Source organism: Symphalangus syndactylus, chromosome 8 (genome assembly GCF_028878055.3).
Source record: "Symphalangus syndactylus isolate Jambi chromosome 8, NHGRI_mSymSyn1-v2.1_pri, whole genome shotgun sequence".
Lineage (NCBI taxonomy): Eukaryota > Metazoa > Chordata > Mammalia > Primates > Hylobatidae > Symphalangus > Symphalangus syndactylus.
The window spans coordinates 22,906,656-22,926,576 of NC_072430.2; the positions used below are offsets into that span (position 1 = coordinate 22,906,656).

Consider the following 19,921-nt stretch of genomic DNA (forward strand, 5'->3'; position numbering starts at 1 on the left):
TATCCAAGGCTCAGGCACAGTGCAGAAGCTGAAAGACACTGAGCAAACTCCTCTGCAGGCCAGCCTCCGCCCTAAGCACAGGGTAACACTGATCTGAAGCCAGTGGCACACTCACAGCAACCACAGTGTCTTAGTCTGTGCCGCTGTAAGAGAAAACCACAGACTGGTTAATTTATAACTAATAGAAATGTACTGGCTCACAGTTCTGGAAGCTGGGATGTGCAATATCAAGGTACCAGTATGTTTGAGGGCCTTCTTGCTGCATCATCACATGATGGAAAGTGGGAAGATGAGAAAGAGAAAAAGAGGGCCAAACTCACCCTTTTATAATGGCATTAATCTCACCCATGCGGGTGGAGCCCTTGCAGCTTACCTCTTAAAGGTCCTCTTTCTTAATACTGTTACAATGGCAATTAAATGTCGGCGTGAGTTGGGACAAACATTCAAACCATAGCATAGGGCAACTACAAAACCCAAGTCCAGCTCGACTCCTGCTTGGATTGACTCAACCCCCAGGGAAAGGCCTAGCCAGAAGAAAAGACATACACATTTCCCAGCATGAATATCATTTGTCCTGTCTGTACTGTTGCCCCTACCCACTACACTCTGTCTTCTAGTCCCTGCCTACTGCTCCCTACATCCAACACCTTTGACCCTCCCTCCCAGGGTCCCACTCATGAGGCCCACAAGACAGGCTGAAAGTGTCCACGCATTGATCCAGAATAGACCTCAGCCAATGATGGATGGGAGTCGGGCGATTAACACCCTACAGGTGGGACAACTCTTGCCTGTTCCATGTTGTCTCTAGTGGTCCCCAGCGGGATTGAGCCTCAGTGGCCTACATTGCAAAGTCACTCATTAATCGACCCTTTCTGGGCTGCTGTCCCTTCTATTGCTCACCTCCCCATTCCCCTGTTGGTGTTTCCTGGGATCACCTCCCAAATAAGCCACTTGCACTCAAATCCTTGTGTATTAGTCTGTTCTCATGCTGCTAATGAAGACATACCCAAGACTGGGTAATTTATAAAAAAAAAGGGGGGGGGGCTTAATGAACTCACAGTTGCACATGGCTGGGGAGGCCTCACAATCATGGCGGAAAGCTAAGGAGGAGCAAAGGTACATCCTACATGGCAGCAGGCAAGAGAGCATGTGCAGGGGAACTGCCTTTTATAAAACCATCCGATCTCATGAGACTTATTCACTATCATGAGAACAGCACAGCACAGCCCCCATGATTCAGTTACCTCCCACTGGGTCCCTCCTACAACACATGGGGATTATAGGAGCTACAACTCAAGATGAGATTTGGGTGGGGACACAGCCAAAACATAACATCTCATCTTGGGGTCTCAGCATAAGGCTGCTTCCCACTCTCTTCTCTGTCCCCACTCAGGAGCCCATAGGCCTGAGCCTAAGATAGCCACAGCACTCTATCATATTGCTCCTGAAATCTGGCTGTGTTCAGGTCTTATCCATCTCCTTCCCTTGGGATAAAGCTCAGACAGGTGGCTTTGCCATCTCTGTGCAATGATTCACCTGCTCAGCACTACTTGTTTATACAGGTAGCCCCTGACCTGTCAGAATCTTAAAAGAGGATACAGCTCAACTTTGGGGCTGGTCCCCAGCTGGGCTACCCTGGGCAGTGCCATGCGCCAAGGCATGGGGCAATGGGGTAAATCACTCAAACCAGTGATTGATCCCTAGGTCTTTGCAATTTGTCAAGGGAAAGCCTGGTTCAATTTCAATTTTAAATGTTTCTTCTCAGTTATCTTTTCCACTAGTAAATCCCTGTTACCAAAGACACTCAAGAGAGTTTGGCTGAGGCTGGTCCCAAAATGGTTAAAATTATTGAACTACTCTGCCCCCACTCCCACCCGAGACCTCTTCATCAATCTGAAATTGTTTGATTCATTGTAAAAGTAAATTTACCTCCCTGAGTGCAGGCTGTTTGCTCAAGGAGGCAGCTGGAGAGAGCTAGTGGGCAGGCAACCAGATTCAGGCTGCAGATCTACTGGAAATAACCTGCAAAGTTGATCATTTTCAGCCATGGAAAGATGCCCATCTTTAATAGCAGCAGGAGTTGGGTTCTCTGGATCAACTTCTTACAAGTTCTTCTAACAACGTCTGTAAGATAGGACCAAGAGCGTCACCTTTCTTGGAATGGCGTGAGGATTTTATGTAATGAGACATGGGCAGTGACTTGACCATGGTGTGTGTATGTAAGTGTTATTTGTTTTGATCTTCTTGTTGATCTTCTTGTTCCAGCACTTTTAGGACTGCCCTGCGGCTATTTAGGGTGTCCCGTAGGTGACCCAGAGGTTGGTATGGGGACTCAGGAGAACAGAGGGCAGAGTGGCAGGACATAGAAGCTCTTTTCCTCCCTTCCCCAGTCCAGGTGCTTTGGAAGTCACAGCACTCCAGCTATCTCCCACGTGGGCTCATTGCAGTCCTCGCAGCTCATAACTCCTTTCTGTGCCCACTGTTTTCCACAAACTCAGAGCAGCCACTCCAGTCTCCCTTGGGTCCCTTGAGGCTCCTGGTGGGTGGGAAAGCCAGTGTTGAAGCTTCACAGCTGTCAGAGGGTGAGTGCTCCTGAATGGGCTGCAGCTGGGGGTGATAGGAGGGAGAGGATCAGAGACATGAGGGGCTCACACCTGCTTCCCTGTCATATCTGAGCCTTTGTAGATATCCAATGGCAGGCTTGGCCACAGGGACTGTTCTCATCAACCTGAGGACTGTACTGTGATCTGACCCAGGCTTTCAATGGCCAGTTTCTTCCCAGAGTGTCAGAACGTGAGCATTTCATTTCCTAGGCTGGTAAAATGCCTGGGAAGAATCTCCCCCTAAACCCACACACACATTTTTTGCTTTTTTTTTCCCTCTCATTTGGCCTTTCATTCTCTCTCACTCTCCCTGGAGAGTGGCTATAAACTCTAGCCCTGGGCTGATGGGGCTCTAGAAATTTGGTCTTGGATGTTTACAATATAAAAGCACAGGAAACTTCTTTATTCTTTATCCTGGAGGACAGCCTAAGGCCTAAATGTTCAACCCATGACCAGGCAGTCTTGTCACAGGAAACTTGTTTATACTGGCACATGCTCTTGTGGCTATTGTCTGACTTGTGTCCAGTTTATTCCTACCAAGATAGTCACACTCTAGGAGAGGAGTCAGGTTTATGTGTATCAGTCAGATGAGACTCAGAGGAGGCAACTCAACAAAATGCATGAAATAACGGAAACAGTTTATTGCTTACAGGTCCCAGAGAGAAGAGGGCAGAATGCCACCCAGGGCCAATGGGAACAGGGCGCCCTCCGGGACATATGTGCTCAAACAGCAGGACATATGTGCTCAAACAGCAGGTGAGAGCCAGAGAGAGGGGGCGAGGGACATGTGGGCTTTTATGAGGGTCCAGGGCATTACCCAAGCAGGTTTCCCTTGGGGGTTCTAATTGGTGGGTTTAGAGCATGCAGGTGTGACTTCTGTGGAGTCACACTGTGATTGAGAGGTGAATCAAGTAGGTGGTATCTAGGTGTCCCATAAGGAGGTGGTCACCACAAGGAAGTTTATAAGGCAGATATATGGATCGACCCTCTTGAGAGACTGGAAGGCAGCAAAGAATTGGAAACTGTGTCAAGGGTGACGAAACCCTACTTCTGGTATGAGAAAGTCCAAGTTAGATTCAGAATGGAGGCCAGGGCAACATAAAAGTGTAAGAATTCACTGCACTTCCATCCTGAATGTCATAGCCTGCCTGCTAGTGTTCTAGGTGTCCACTGATAAAGAAGATTGAGAGACTTAACACTTAGTATGGAAGCTTTCATTTTTAGTGTGAAGCTCCTGCCCTTAGTCATGTTGGTGGCCCCTAGTCCAGAGACTCAACCTCTCCAAAGATAACTCTCCAGTGGTCTACTGGAGGGGGACTCCTGGGGTTTTCCTGCTTCTTAAGCAGACTTCCAGCCAGCCCTCCTGCTGTCAATCTACCTTCATGCCCACCTCGAAAGCCCATGCTACTCCAGTGGCTGAGCCTTCAGGGTCCTACAAGGCAAAGCTGACTCTTTCTGCTCTCTTTACTGACAACTTAATATCCAGCTTTCTTGGGGCTGCTAAGTGGAACCACTTCTCCATGTCATTTCTGGCTGTGGGCTTTTATGGGGGTCCAGGGCGTTACCCAAGTAGGTTTCCTTTGCAGGGTTCGGGCTCTAATTGGTGGGTTTAGAGAAAGCAGGTGCGACTTCTGTGGAGTCATCTCCTTTTTTCTTCTCTTTGTCCTTGTGGGCTTAGGCTTTTCTTTAATCCTTGACTGTTATTTTAGTCGTGTTTTGAGATGGAACAGAGATGGAAGCAACTCTCTTTATTGGGCTAATTCTTCCATTGCTTGCAATCAAAAGATTCCCTACAGTGTGCAATAGAATGTATGTTTGTTTGCAGTAAGAGACCCTCTTGGCTTACACAAGAGAAGTTTCTTCTCTTTCATCTGGAAGTATCAGCCAGGGTGGTAGCTCTGCTCTGGGAGACCCAGGCTCCTGCAGTCTTGTTGCTCTGCCTTCTGTAAGGTGTTGTTCTCAACTATGGGTGTAAGATGCTCACTATCCACCTGCAGCAGAGCCCATGGGAAAGGACAAAGTGGCAAAGGTGGGCCCATCCAATCTCTTTAACTGCATACCCAGATGAGTGCATCTAACTGCAAGAGGGTTTGGGAATACAGTTCTTCCCTGGGGATTGTGTGTCTAGCCAAAGCCAGGGCTCTCTCCTATCATCTAGAGGGAAAGAACAGGCATTGGGTGACTACTAGCAGCCTCTGCCTCTCTGGTAAAGACACCGGTCTTGACAGGAAGCCATTCTCGATCCCTGCAATGAGAATTCTCTGCATCCCTATTCAGCCTGCTGAGCCACTGTGTGCCACAGCACAGTTAGATGTGGATGTGCCTGGCTTCCCTAACACTGCAGGCCTGAGGACAGGCAGATTCTTCTGGCATCCCACAGGAGTAGAACCTGGTGTCCCAGGGGCGATCTGGGGCCAGGAGTGTCAGGAATCCTGGGGCTGCCAGAGTCAGTTCAGCCAGCTCCTAAGTGAACAAGCCTCAGCCTAGTGAAGGGAGACAGGGTATCCCAGCTGCATACAGTCTCTACTACTGTGTAATAAATTACCACAAACTTAGTTGGCTTTAAATGACACCCATTACTATCTTATAGTTCTGCAGGTCGGAAGTTCTGAGTTGTCTGCTTATGGCCCCACAAGGCAGAAATGGAAGGTTTCAGCCAGCCTGGGCTCTCATCTGGAGGCTCTGGTAAGAATTGGCTTCCAAGCTCCTTCAGATTATTCACAGAATTCAGTTATTTGCCATTGTAGGACTAAGGCCCCCATTTTCTTGTGGGCTGACAGCTGGAGACAGCTTTTAGCACTTAATAGCCACCTGCATTCCCTGGCTCATGGCATCCCTATCCACAAAGCCAGAGACAGACATCAAATCCCCTGCATGCTTCAAATCTCTGACTTCCTTTTCTGCTGTGAGCAGAGAAAACTCTCTGCTTTCAAAGGGTTCATGTAATTGGATCAGAGTCACCCAGATAATTTCCTTTCTTTTTTTCTTTTCTTTTCTTTTTTTTTTTTTAAGACAGGGTCGCACTCTGTTTGCCCAGGCTGTAGTGCAGTGGCACAATCATGGCTCACTGCAGCCTCAACCTCCTGGGCTCAAGTGATCCTCCCGCGTCTGACTCCTGGGTAGTTGGGACAACAAGTGTGCCCCGCCATGCCTGGCTAAATTTTTGTGTTTTTTTTTGTAGAGATGAAGTTTCATCATGTTGCCCAGGCCGGTCTCAAATCCCTGGGTTCAAGGAATCCCTCTGGTCTCCCAAAGTGCTGAGATTGCAGGCCTGAGCCACCTTGCCTGGCCGATAATCTCCTTTGTGCCATTAACGTAACAAAATAACAGGAGTGATAGCTCAACATGCTCAGAAGCTCCACCAACACCCAGAGAGGAGGGGATTATACTAGGGAGGTTATTGGGCACCATTCTTAGAATTCTGCCTGCTACAAAGGTCGAAGCTGAGGGTTTAGAGATAAAGAACCACGTGAGAGCCACCAAACCGAGGTTGGGGTGAGAGCCACAAAACCGAGGTGGGGGTGAGGGGCTCGGTGCCAGAATGGAAACAGGTCCTCTGGGAACCAGGAGGCCTCATCTTCATGAGGGGGACGAGGGAGGAGGTCAGGACTCACACCTAGAATAATGGGTGCTCCAGGGTGACCTGCCTTGCAGGACCATTTACTGGGCTTCAGCTGGGATGCAGGCTCCTCCATCCTTCCAGACCCAGGTCAGACCCAAGTGCTTTCCTTTCGGAAGGGCTTGCATTTCTAGTTAACGCGGGGGGTTGTACCTTTCATTCCAATGAGGGTCTTCTGATGTTCTAATGAAAGCCCTGACATTGAGGGTATCATTTGGGGAATGTGTACATTTTGTGGGGAGAAGTTTCACAGCTTTTTTCAGATTCCCCAAGGCATCAAAGAAAGGGGAAGGTGGGGGAAAAGAATCACGTATTAAAAGAATATCTTGAGAAGCTTAATTCCTATGGCTGGAATTAAGTTACAATAAACAATTAAGTTGCAGTGAAGCAATAAACCATGCTTCATTGACCCAGTTAAGAGACATGGATGAGTTGTTCAAGTTTTTGAAATGTCTATAGCACTAGACTCACAGTTTTGCTTCTCTTTGCTTCTCTGCTTTCAAAGGGCTCATGTAATTGGATCAGAGCCACCCGGATAATTTCCTTTTTTTTTTTTACTTTTTGAGACAGGGACTCACTCTGTTTGCAGTGATCACAGACACTACGGCCAAACACAAACCTGAGCCACATGAACTGAGCCAAACACAAACCCTGGCTGGGATCTTGAAGGTCATTTAGTTCAACTCCCCATTTACAGAGGGGCAAACAGGTTCAGAGAGGAGGTGACCTGCCCAGGGTTATATACGGAGTCGTAGCAGGGGAGGGGACAGCTCGTCTTCAAATTTAGATTCATTTCGGTTCAACACACCCCAAGTTTTTGTGATGACGGTGCGGGGAAAGAGAATTGAGCCTAACATGACCCCTCCCCAGGGTGGGGTGCGCGGGGTTGTAGTGTCCGTGGTCACCGGCCTGTTGAAACCCTTCAGTGCCTCTCCGAAGTCCTCAGGATAAAATCCACACTCCCCTTCCTCAACATGCCTCTGGCCCCCAGAGCCATGGGCTGGCCTCTGGCATAGCACTTATCAGAGGTCCGTCCCCATGGCCATCTGCCTGTGGGTCCATCCCTTCAGCAGACCGTGAGTGTCGCTGGCTGGGGGGATTGAGGGGACCGAGCTGTGTCCCCTCTGTTCCCTGGGGCCCAGCCCAGTGCCTGGACCACAGCATGTGCTCATAGAGGGTGTGGAAAGAAGGAGCAAAACAACCTATGAATGCATTTCCTGATACTCCTGAGCCTAACGTGCCCCCTCCCCACCCCAAGTATGCTGGGCCTGCCCCACAGCCAGGGAGAAGAGATTCTGGGAAGAGTTGCAACAATTCATCTTTATTTCTTATTTTCCTCTGGGGGTGCAGAATTTGGTATATTTCACCCCAGGTATATTTGGGATAGTTGGCTCCTCACTGGGTCAGGATGGCTGGGTGCCTTCTCCCCTGGCACGGTTCTCTTCTCTGCAGGACAAGGGGTAGGGAGCTAGTAGAACCTCGCAATGCGGGCCGCAATGGCAGACCCAGTGGAGCCCAGGATGAATTTGGTCAACCCGGAGAGTCCAGTTGCTCCTGGGAAGAAGCAGAGGGTGAACAGAGTGGGACATGCCTGCCGGGGAAGCTCTGTGGGCAGGACTGTGCGGTCAGAGACTCCAGCGACCCTCACGAGGGGCTGAGGCTTAGAGACCCCACCCGGTTCCCCTCTCTGTTTCCCAGTACCCTCGGGGTCTTTGTCTGGGGAGAGGCTGCTGCGGGCATGAACTCCCAGGGTAAACTCCAGAGCTAGAAGCAGCCTCGCTCTTCAGGGAAAGAGGCTGCACCCCAGAGGGGAGGAGACGCCCCAGGTAACCCAGCAAATCTGCTTCGGGCTGAGTCTTCCTGAGTCCACTGTTCCTGGCTTGGGCTCCTTCCCTCCCTCCTCCATCTCCCTCAGAGAAACCCTGAGAGAATGTGTAGAGACAGACAGAGGAACAGAGATATTGAGGCTCATAGGATTGAGATTGGGACTGGGTCCTTGGAGGCTCTTGCCCTCCTCATCGCCCTCCCCAGCAAGCCCTGCCAGGATACTCACCCAGTGACTGCAGAGTAGCCACAAGGCTGCCCGAGGCGACTCCACCCCCATTGGCAATGGCCGCCGCGGACATCATCTTGGCTGCTATGGAGGATGAGGCGATTCCCGCCGCAGTGAAGCCCATGGCACTGAGCAGCATGGGCACAGCCTCCACAGCCACAACTGCAGAGAAGAGGAGCTGGGTCGGTGCGTGGGCTCAGAAGGGACCCCCCAGATACACTGAGTCAGACTTGGGGACCTCAGGGGATCTGGAGAAAGAGGTGAACTCTGAGCTTGGGAGAGACTATGAGCACGGCCAATAGGCATGAATCAAGGGGAGCACAGCCAGGCAGGGAAAGTAGAGGGAAAAGCTAGTGGGATCACTGGGCACAGGGCTCTGGGCCAAGCTCTTCTAGGCAGCAGGACCTTCCTTGGGAAAGCCACTTGTCCTCGGAGCCTCAGTGTCTGCCTTGGCCAAATGGTGGACCAGGGGAGTGGTTGGCAAGTGTCTTATGTTTGCTGGGGAGCAAATCTCATTAGAGGAGCAGATCTTGCCCAGGAGATTATGTAAGAGGCACATTCAGAGCGACTCAAAGAGACAGCTCTAGGGCTCCGTGGTGTTGCCACAGAGCACATCGGAAGCAACTAAACCAAAGGGAGCTGAGCCCTGGCATCTCTTTCATGTCTGCTGTGTTCAATCTCTATTGTTTCACCCTATGCAATCCTGACCATAACCCTGAATGGGCATTACCAGCCCTTTCTCTGGAGAGGAAACAGGATCTCAGAGGAGTTCAAAGACATGCTCAGGGTCACACGGTGAACGTTCTGCAAAGGGGAAATGGCCTCTGCCCGGCTGCTGCCACACCCTGCCCACACACGCTCCAGCTCCCAGTCTCCAAGCCCCCTGCTTCCAGTGCTATATTTCGAGCTCCTTGTTTCATACTTAGCCCCTCATCCCACCTCCTCCCGTGACCACCCATGTGAGGGAAACCTTGGCATGGACAAGGCCAGCTGCTCCCCAAGTCCACCTCCCTAGGGGCAGGTGGTTACTTGAGCCCCTTCCCCACAGACTCACCTCCTCCAATCACAACTGTAGCAATCCTGGCTGGAAACCAAAAGAACATTCTGTGAGTAGATCCACACTGGCCTCCCCTCCACTTTCTAAGCCGATTGCCCATCTAGGGGGAGGGAGGGGGCTGCCCCAGTTTGGGGGCCACAAGAAGGGATGACTCCTGTCTACCGCTCTTTGCTTCATTTCAGGAAGTGGAATTTCCGGAGAAGGCTGAGGATCACTGGGGGGTTTGACCCCAGCGCTTGTCCTGAATGAAATTTACGTGGCCCTGACCTAGTTGGTTAGTTGGTTGATCGGGGGAAATCAGACGTTATCTTTTCTTTTCTGCCTCCCGAGGCAGGTTTAGTTCAAACAAAAAGCAGAATGAAAATGAACAAAACCTTATAGATGTGGCTAGGAAGGCATGCCACTGTGATGTCCTTTCCCAGTAAATACAGGATACTTGGCAATGAAATCTAGGGCTTGGCGGTTTGACTGGGGCAGGGAGAAGTGAACACGATGGGTGTCATGCTTTCTGAGCAGGGCTGTTAGCTCATCTGAAGCAGGGTCAGTGTTTATTAGTGAGGGATACCATGACTTTCTCCTATAGTCCAGAAAAAGCTCTTCAGATAGTAATGAGTCCTCATGGTAGAGAAAGATGTGCTTCCTTTTGCACTGTGTGCCTGAGTCACGGCAAGCACTATAGAATGCTTGAATGCCACGTGAGAGTAATGCTTGAATGGAATGAATTGAAAGCTTCTGACTCTTCAAGGTTCATGCCATTGTTCCCTCCTCCAGGAAGCCTTCCCAGATTCTTCCAGGCAGAACTCATCCTTGCTCCTCCATGACTGGAGCCGCTCACAGCACTGGATATACATGGTTTGCTCCCCGACACGGTGAGCCCCTGGGGAGCAGGCAGAGGTTCTGTTCCCTAGCAGCCAGAGGGGCCAGAACTGCAATTTGAGACCAGGAGTTCTAAAGATAGCCAGATGTGCAGGAGCTCAGCCAGCTCCCAGGGAGAGGCCTTAGGGTGATGGTGGAGGAAGTAAAAAGACACAGATATGAAGGCCCACCCCTGAGTGACCAGAAAGGCCACCTGGAAGGGTTATGAGCCCAGGAACTCAGGAATCGATAACCTGGTTAGAAGGTTCAGTTTTATTGGCAGGCAAGAGAGGTAATGTCAAGTTGGCTGGCAGCCTAGCAGACCTGGACCCTGACACACAAAAGCCCTCAGGAACTGGCTGCTGTGTGTCCGGGGGCCTGCCTGTTAGGCTCAGCTGATGGGCATTCATAGGGCAGAGTAGCCTGGCCAGTATTTTGTGCCATTCAGAACCTGCCCTACCCTGAGACCTCCCTCCAACCTTCTCCCACTTCTATTAATATTTCTTTCTTTTTTTCTTTTCTTTTTTTTTTTTTTTTTGAGACAGAATCTTGCTCTGTCACCCAGCCTGGAGTGCAGTGGCACAATCTTGGCTCACTGCAACCTCTGCCTCCTGGATTCAAGCGATTCTCCTGACTCAGCCTCCCAAGTAGCTAGGATTACAGGCATGCAACACCATGCCTGGCTAATACTTGTATTTTTGGTAGATACAAGGTTTTATCATGTTGGCCAGGCTGGTCTCAAACTCCTGACCTCAAGTGATCCACCCTCCTTGGCCTCCCAAAGTGCTGGGATTGCAGGTGTGAGCCACCATGCCTGGCCTATTAATACTTCCTATCATTGTTCATTGTTCTACCTCCTGTTCCAAGCTTGGAAGCAGCATACCCACACCCTTCTGTCCTGCCCAGAGCACTTGGACAACAGTAAATTGTCCCATTTGGTAAATAAGGGACGATATTATCTTCTTATCTTCCTCTGGGGTTGTTACGAGAATTAAATTGACAAACCTCAAGTGCTAGGGTAAGTGACTAGAACATTAAAGCGCTTGCTTAAGTTGAGCTGTTATTATTTTAATTTTATGAATTGCTTGATCTTAAACTGAGAAGTCATCTGCATTTCTGACAAACAGAAAGGACTGCTGGGTGTGGCCCAGGCCCTCACTTGCTCATCACAGTACACTTCTCTGTACTGAGTTGGGAGCCCAAAGAGTGGTGTGTGTTGCCGAGGGCCAGTTACCTCCAAGTTGCAAAACAGGGTGCCAGTGAGGGTCCCCAGCATGAAGGAGCTAACCTCCAGTGCCCCCAGCAAGGGTTTGAGGAGAGAGATGTTGGGGCTCAGGGCAGCTGAGGATGACAGAGTCAGCAAAGGGTGAGTGCAGGCTCAAACAGAGGTTAGAGTTTGCGGCAGGGGTCAGAAGTCAGGGTAGGAGTCAGGGGCCCTGTGCCCCCATTCAAGCCTGTGTCATTTGTGCTGGTTGAGTTGGGGGAACCCCTGGATGTCCACCCAGGGAGACAGAAAGGTAAAGGGCAGTGGATACATGCAGAGGAGCACTTGTCAGCAGGTAGAAGCCAGGATTAGATGCTCACCGAATGACACTGATGGAGCTCAAGAATATGGTTCTCAGTGTGGAAAAAAGCAATAGAATGGGATCTACAGCACACCGTCCTGCATGTCAGTTAAAATGCACGCAAACAAAACACAATACCCATTCCGCAAAAATACATATGAAAAACAGACACACATTAAATATATTAGGAAGGTTGACTTTGAGGGAGGGGAATCGAGGATGAAAAGGAAGAAAAATGAGAATAAATAAAACCAGAAAGAGATCTCCCAGAAACTAATGAAAAAAGTGAGCTGAAGAATTTTGTTAAAATCGATACTCCGGATGTGAGATCCCATAGGACACAGGGGCCCTATTGACAAGGTAAACTCCTAAAGGAGATGAATTCTGATAGTGAGTCCGGGGGAAGGGAGAGCTGAAGAGAGTGGGACTCAGTGGTAGATAGACTCTTTCCAGCTAGGCAGGAGGAGGCCCGGGCCCAAAGGGGAGGGGACCTGCGGGACACCCAGGGCTGGGCACCTGGCCAGAGTCTGCCTGCCCCAGGCCCCCTCCCAGATGGAAAGTCAGGGTGGACGCCTGCTGTGAGAGGACAGGGCAGGGCAGCAAGGCTGCGGATGTCCCCCCATTTTCTTTCCCACAGGTCCCCGGACAGGACCCCCACCCTCCCCAGCCACCTCCTCGCCCCCAGCACCAGCCCCTCCCAGGAACACTCACCCACGGGCAAAACTACGGCCCAGCCAGAGGCCACCCTGGCCACTTTGGCCACACTGGTCACTGCTGATGAGGTGAGAGCAGAGGCCACCATGCCTGCTCGGGTTAATGCCGTGGCCTAGAGAGTAAGAGATCCTCAACTTCAGCCTGACCTGCCGAAGGGAAGGAGCTCTGAGGACGGGATGGGCACACAACCTGGCTTGCTTCCCACTGTCCTGAAAAATGTGACGGGCTCCAGGGGGCTAGGGAGGCGGCTCTGAGCTTGTGGGGCAGCAGGCCTGGAAAGGATCCTGGGGTGAGGGAGGGAGGGATGTTGGGGAGTTGGGGCTACCGAAGGACCTGTGTTAGGTCAGGGCCCTGAGGGACTTTATTTCCCCAGGGGGGCTGCTTTCTTTCTCCTGAAAGTCCCAGCGCCAATGTCTTAGACACTTCCAGGACTCCCTTATCTCTCCACAGAGCAATTGAAAAGGCACCAAAATTAGGAAATCAGAACCAATTGCATTTTTAAGGCATATATGGCAGGTGAGGCGCCTGCTCTTGTGTAATCTCCTCACTAACGTGAAAAAGATGGGACCCTCCTCCTCCGCATATTACAGATGAGGGAACGTGATCTGGCTCAGTGATTTGCTCCAGGTCAGAAGCTTTCCATAGGGCAGCAACACTCCACCCAGGCACGGACTTGCAATGGTTTCGACTTGGTTTCTCCCAACACTTATCTCTTCCCCTTGCCCACTTTACCCCAAGCCACCCTCAAGGCCTGAGGAAAACCTGGGCAAGGACAAAGCTAATTGTCCTTAAATTCCAGAGTCCAGGGACAAGTGGGGCTCAAGTCCCTTCCCATCCAAGGCTCCCTGATGAGAACAAAAAGACCGGGCAGAGAGTAGATGCTCAAGGCCTCCCCTCCGCTCCCTGAGCCCACAGCCCACCCAAGGTTCGGGGCCACGGGAAGGGTAGCTCCTGCCCACCCTCCCAGTCTTACCCAGAGGAGAGTTCCTGAGAATGTGAAGCTGACCGCACGGTTTTAAGCTTGGATGTGTTCCCAAAGGGCTGATCCCAGGCCTTTTAAGCAGCTCCACCCCGACTGAGGCACAGCCCCTTGACACAGGCAACAAATGAGACAGGTTTCGTTTTCCAGGAAACCGAAACTGCAGACGTCTTTCTCCCCTCATGCGCAGTCCAGAGGAAAATTCAGTCATTTATAGAAATAGGATTTGCCCATGGCATCAGTCATTGTCAGTTAATATAAAATGCTTTGTCATTTAATTCAGGTATGGGAGTGTGCTCTACGCATAATGAAGTCAAGAGAAGTAAGATCAAAGTTCACTCTACAGCTGTTCTGAGAATACACGGAAGAGAAAGCACCAGGTCCTGAAATGTACATTTTAATCTTCCACATGAGTAGTGCGCAAGTTTAAGATTCAAAATGGAGTCACTTGGGTCAAACCTCAGCAGACAGAGCCAGCAAGGCTATAAAGGGAGGGCTCTCATGCAAGATGAGGCTCTCCTGTTTGCCTGCTAACAGGAACTATCACAAGAAATGTTTCCAAACTGCAGCTTATCACATGGGCCACACAAGGACAGCTAGAAGCACAGGGAGAGCGAGCCAGTTATGCAAAAACACTTGCCTGGCACAGTGTCTCACAAACCCAATCCAAAACTGCAGGAACCTGACCATAATTCCAAGATTCCCAGTCCTACCTAACAACTACTGACACTTGCCAGTCAGAACTCGCCAGGTCTTGTAAGATGCTGCCAGCACCAATAAACTTTTTTTCTTTCCTTCTTTCTTTCTTTCTCTTTCTTTCTTTCTTTCTTTTTCTTTCTTTCCTCTCTCTCTCTCCTTCCTTCCTTCCTTCTTTCTTTCTTTTCTTTTCTTTTCTCTTTTCGTCTCTTTTCTTTTCTTTCTTTTTTTTAATGGAGTTTTGCTCTTGTTGCCCAGGCTGGAGGACAATGGCGCAATCTCGGCTCACTGCAATCTCCACCTCCCGGGTTCAAGTGATCCTCCTGCCCCAGCCTCCCAAGTAGCTGGGATTAAAGGCAACTGCCACCATGCCTGGCTAATTTTTTGTATTTTTGGTAGAGATGGGGTTTCACCATGTTGGCCAGGCTAGTCTCAAACTCCTGATGTCAGGTGATCCTCCTGCCTCAGCCTCCCAAATTGCTGGGATTACAGGTGTGAGCTTTCGGCTGTGGGATCACAGCCATTAAACTTTCTTTCAAAACAACTTGCATAACTTTCATAAAACAAATTGCATTGAACTTTCCTTCAAAACAACTTGCATAACAGCCTCTTTCTCTAAAAAATCCCTAGCTTTTTCCTCTGTTCTCCAAAACAAAAAGGCCACCCTGGTCCATATTTATATTGTGGGATTGCAATCCTACTTCTTGTGTATTATTCCCAAGTAAAACTATTTTACTTAAAGATTTGTCTCCCCGTCTCTCTCTCTTTTTTTTTTTATGTTGACACAAGTGTGACATCAACATGTTGGTTCAACTAGTTTAAGCCACACTGTTGGCAATCTATACTTCTATTCAGGGGTCCAGCAGGTGTCCACTCTGGCTTTCTCTCTGGGAAGGGCCCCCGGGGAGGCAGTATATTCAGAAATCTACACAACCCTATGCGGCTACTACATCAGTACCAGAGACTTTGCAAATTAGCATAATGAATGTATGTATGTGACATCATCAGGCTCCATGTCCTAACCAAAGGCTGGGTGGGGGTCACCCTAATGCTGAGGCTCAAATCACTTCTGGATGGAATAATACACAGCCAGCATAGGGACACGGTTTTTGTCCAGCAGTTCTACACAATTTCATTAGTAAATAGTAATGCAAATCAAAACCACAATGAGATACCATCTCGCACCTGTTAGAATGGCTACTATAAAGACACGTGCACACGTATGTTTATTGTGGCACTATTCAGAATAGCAAAGACTTGGATCTAACCCAAATGTCCATCAATAATAGACTGGATAAAGAAAATGTGGCACATATATACCATGGAATACTATGCAGCCATAAAAAAGGAGTTCATGTCCTTTGCAGGGACATGGATGACGCTGGAAACCATCATTCTCCGCAAAATCTCCCAAGTACAGAAAATCAAACACTGCATGTTCTTACTCATAAGTGGGAGTTGAACAATGAGAACACATGGACACAGGGAGGGGAACATCACACACTGGGCCTGTTGGGGGGAGGGGGCTGGGTGAGGGAGAACATTAGGAGAAATACCTAATGTAAATGACGAGTTGATGGGTGCAGCAAACCAACATGGCACATGTATACGTATGTATCAAACCTGCACGTTGTGCACATGTACCCTAGAACTTAAAGTATAATAAAAAAAAAAAGAAATTCCTCCAAATTAGGAAATGTTCCTTTAACAACCAGCGACACAAGTACCATTAAAAGGGAAAAGACAAAATAAAATGTGGTGGATCATTACCGTAGAATACCAAGCAGCAATTAAAAATAATGAAAAAGACTTATAAAATGTAAAAAAAAGCCAGCATCAGAACAGTATGTATTAGGTTAAACAAAACCATAGCAATAAAATGCATATAACAGAACTACATAAAAATATTTTCTATGGAGATACCTATATATCTCTTCAATCATCTATCCACAGAAATAACTTTAAAAGGGCATGGAGAACTAATTGCCCAAATGTGAGCCACAAAACTATGAAACTCCTAGAAGAAAACATAGGGGAAATTATTCATGACATCAAACTTGGCAATGAAGAGTAAATATTCGGAGTATACCAAAAAATGCTACAACTCAACAACAAAAAATCAAATAACCCAATTTTAAAATGAGCAAAAGTGGGAGTGGTGGGTCACGCCTGTAATCCCACCACTTTGGGAAGCTGAGGCAGGCAGATCACCTGAGGTCAGGAGTTCAAGACCAGCCTGACCGACATGGTGAAACCCTGTCTCTATTAAAATTACAAAAAATTAGCAAGGCGTGGTGGTGTGTGCCTGTAATCCTAGCTACTTGGGAGGCTGAAGCAGGAGAATCACTTGCACCCGGGAGGCAGAGGTTGAAGTGAACTGAGATTGCACCATTGCACTCCAGCCTGGGCAAGAAGAGTGAAACTCCATCTGAAATAATAATAATAATAATAATATAATAATAATAAATAATATATAAATAAAATGGGCAAAAGACTTAAATGGACAGTTCACCAAAGATGACATATGCTATAGTTTAAATATTTGCCCCCTCCAAATCTCGTGTTAAAATGTAATCTCCACTGTTGGAGATGAGGCCTAGTCGGGGGTCATGGGGGTGCTTGGCGCTGTCCTCACAGTAATGAATTAGCTCTCACTCTATTAGTTCCTGCAAGACCTGACTGCAGAAAAGACCCTGGCACCTCCTGCCTTCCTCTTGCTCTCACACTGTGTGATGTCAGCTCCTCTTGCCTTCCATTGTGAGTACAAGTTTCTTGAGGCCTCGCCAGAAGCCGAGCAGATACCAGTGCCATGCTCCCTGCAGAACCATGAGCCAAATACACCTCTTTTCTTTATAAAGTACTCAGTCTCCAGTCTCGGGTATGTCTTTATAGCAGTGCAAAATGAACTAATATGATATACAAATGGCCAAAAAGCACATGAAAAGATGTTTAAGATTGCTAATCATTAGGGAAATGCAGATCAAAGCCACAATGAGATACTACCTCACAACCATTAGGATGGCTGCTATCAAAAAAACAGAAAATAAAAAGCATTGGCCGTTATATAATTGGAACCGTTGTACACTGTTGGTGGGATCGTAAGATGGAGTAGTTGCTATGGAAAACAGTATGGAAGTTCCATAAAAAATTAAAAGAACTACTATATGATCCAGAAACCCCACCTCTGGGTATATACCCCAAAGAATTGAAAGTAGGGTGCTATGGTCTGAGTGTCATGGCCCTGCCAAATTCATTAAAATCATAACCCCAAAGGTGATGGTATTGGGAGATGGAACTATTTGGGAGGTGACTAAATCAGGAGAGCAGAGCCCTAATGACTGGGATTAGTGCCTTTATAAAAGAGGCCCCCCAGAGAGCTGCATTATCCCACTACCATGTGAGGACACAGAGAGAAAGCATCATTTACAAACCAGGAAAGGGACGCTGACCAGACACCAAGGGGGCTGACACCTCTTAATCTTGGACTTCCCAGCTTCCAGAACTGTGGGAAATCAATTTCTGTTTTTTAAGCTACCTAGTCTATGGTATTTTGTTACAGCAGTGCAAACGGCCTAAGACGCCGGATCTTAAAGAGATATTTGCATACCCAAGTACATAGCAGCACTGTGCACAACAGCCGAGAGGTGGAAGCAGCCCAAGTGTCCATTGATGGGTGCCTCATGGATCAACTAAATGTGATCTATACCTCCAATGGAATGTCATTCAGCCTTATAGAGGAAGGAGATTCTGTCACATGCTGCATCATGGATGAGGACATTATACTAACTGAAATAAGCCAGTCACAAAAAGGCAAATACTATATAATTTTGGCCAGGCATGGGGGCTCACACCTGTAATCCCAGCACTTTGGGAGGCCAAGGTGGGTGGATCAGCTGAGCCCAGGAATTTGAGATCAGTTTGGGCAACATGGAGAAAAAACCCCATCTCGATACACATATACACACACACATGACAAATACTATATAATTCTACCAATAAGTGGTACCTAGCGTAGTCAAATTCACAAAGACAGAAAGTAGAATGGTGGTTACCAGGGGCAGGGGGAGGGGCAAAGCGGAGCTGTTTAATGGGAACAGAGTTTCAGTTTTGCAAGATGAAAAAATTCTGGAGATGTTTCACAACAACGTGAATATATACCTAACATTGCTGAACTGTACTTAAAAAATGGTCAAGATGGTAAATTTTATGAATTTTTATCACACTGTAAAAGGGGGGTCCATGGAAAGGAATGTATGAAATTGCAGCAGTGCTTTACTTCTGAGAGTGGGAGTAGGGGCTGTAATGAGGGGGAAGGATGCTTATCAGAGCCAAAGGGGCGTTAGCCTTACCTATACGAATTTAGATTTTTAAGACTAGAAGCTACTTCAAGATTTCTTAAGTAATTTAAATGCAATAAAATGTTGGTTTTCATTAGAAAATAATATAATCCCATACTGTAAAGTTAAAAACAAAAAGACAGTAACCTACTGTCCACTTGCCTTCGGGTCCGGTGTGCTCTTCCTTAATGGCTGGAGCAGTGGGGATAACAAGACAGAGACAGAATCAGCGAATCTGGCTGGGAGCCCACTTTGGTTTCCCCCAGGGATCCTCGAGGCACAGTCTTCCCTGAGAACAATGCCCATGCTGTCTGTACAGGACGCTGTGTTTGGGCACTCAGTGTCTCTTACCTCCCTCTCTTCTTTGAAACAGAAACCTCCTCTTTCAGGTATAGGAGCCCCTGCCCTGACCTATGAGTGTATCAGAGGCATGGGCTCTCCTCGCACTTTCTAAAGGTGAGTCCAGGTGGACTTAAACCAATCATCACATCCCACCCATCCTTTGGGCCTAATTAAAGGGTTTTAGGAATGAGTAAATGACTCCATTTAAGATAGTAGCATGAACATTTACTACAGGTATTTGGGAAAGATGTTTCTTTGCTTTTCAGGAGAAAGTACATGAAAAAATGTTCTTTCTGGGAGACATGAATAAAGAAGGTAGCTTCCAGAGCTTGCTAACAGCTGTCTTGTAACCACGAGAGCTGGCAGCCACAGGATGAAGCTGATGCCTCAGAAACAAAGAATAGAAAAGACAGGTCTTTGGCATCCGTGTTGTGTTGCTGAATCAAACCCTGCCTGAAGCATACTTTACCTTTGGACCTTTCCATTTAGTAAAGCAATGAAGTCCATTGAACTCTGAGCAAGTTGCGATCAAGTTTCTAGTACTTACAACTCCATAATCCTTAAGTAAAACAGCACTTACTCCAGGAAGTCTTCCCAGGTCACTACAATTAGAATCTATCACTTCCTTTTCTGTCCTACGAGCCATATAGCCTGATCCTCTTCAGTGATTGTACACATTGTCTTATGATGTCAGTTACCTATGGCTGGATAAAAAGTGACCACACAATTTAGTGGCTTAAAAAAGTTATGTAGCTCATGATTCTGTGGGTCAGCAATCTAGGCAGGTGGTTCTTCTGGTCTCTGCTGGGCCCCTCATCCATCTGCAGTCAGCTGCAGGTCAGCTTTGCAGAACTTGGCTGGGCTCGCTGCCATGTCTGGGGTCTTGTCTGGAATGAATGGACTTTGTGTGCTTGCCCAGCCTGGCTTGTTCTCATGGCAGTGATGGGGTCTGGGTGGTACAGCAGAAGGCTGCAAGGTTTCTTAGGGACTAGGCTCAAGATTAGCACGCCATCACTTCCACCGTGTTCTATCAGCCAGGCCACAGCAACTCCCCAGGCCAGAAGAGATTCAAAGGGAGGGGAAAGAAATTCCTACCTCTTG

General features: G+C 48.2%; 1 protein-coding gene across 5 annotated transcripts in view; it reads right to left on the reverse strand.

Moving 5' to 3' along the window:
- LOC129487492 (interferon alpha-inducible protein 27, mitochondrial) overlaps nucleotides 1-19,921 on the reverse strand; it is a 39,836-nt gene that overhangs the window by 2,917 nt on the left and 16,998 nt on the right. The window contains exons 1-5 of one of the 5 annotated variants that reach the window (XR_010122010.1): nucleotides 13,440-14,265; nucleotides 12,464-12,578; nucleotides 9,330-9,359; nucleotides 8,276-8,437; nucleotides 1,930-2,607 (exon numbers count right to left, since the gene is read on the reverse strand). Coding sequence is in view for 4 of the 5 variants with exons in the window: in XM_063643996.1 (XP_063500066.1) it covers nucleotides 7,691-7,776; nucleotides 8,276-8,437; nucleotides 9,330-9,359; nucleotides 12,464-12,554 (369 nt within the window). In the remaining variant the exon portion in view is untranslated. Of the gene's footprint in view, nucleotides 1-1,929; nucleotides 2,608-7,522; nucleotides 7,777-8,275; nucleotides 8,438-9,329; nucleotides 9,360-12,463; nucleotides 12,613-13,439; nucleotides 14,267-19,921 lie in introns of those variants that run through there. The other 4 variants (XM_063643997.1, XM_063643996.1, XM_055288301.2 and 1 more) reach the window with 4 other exon arrangements.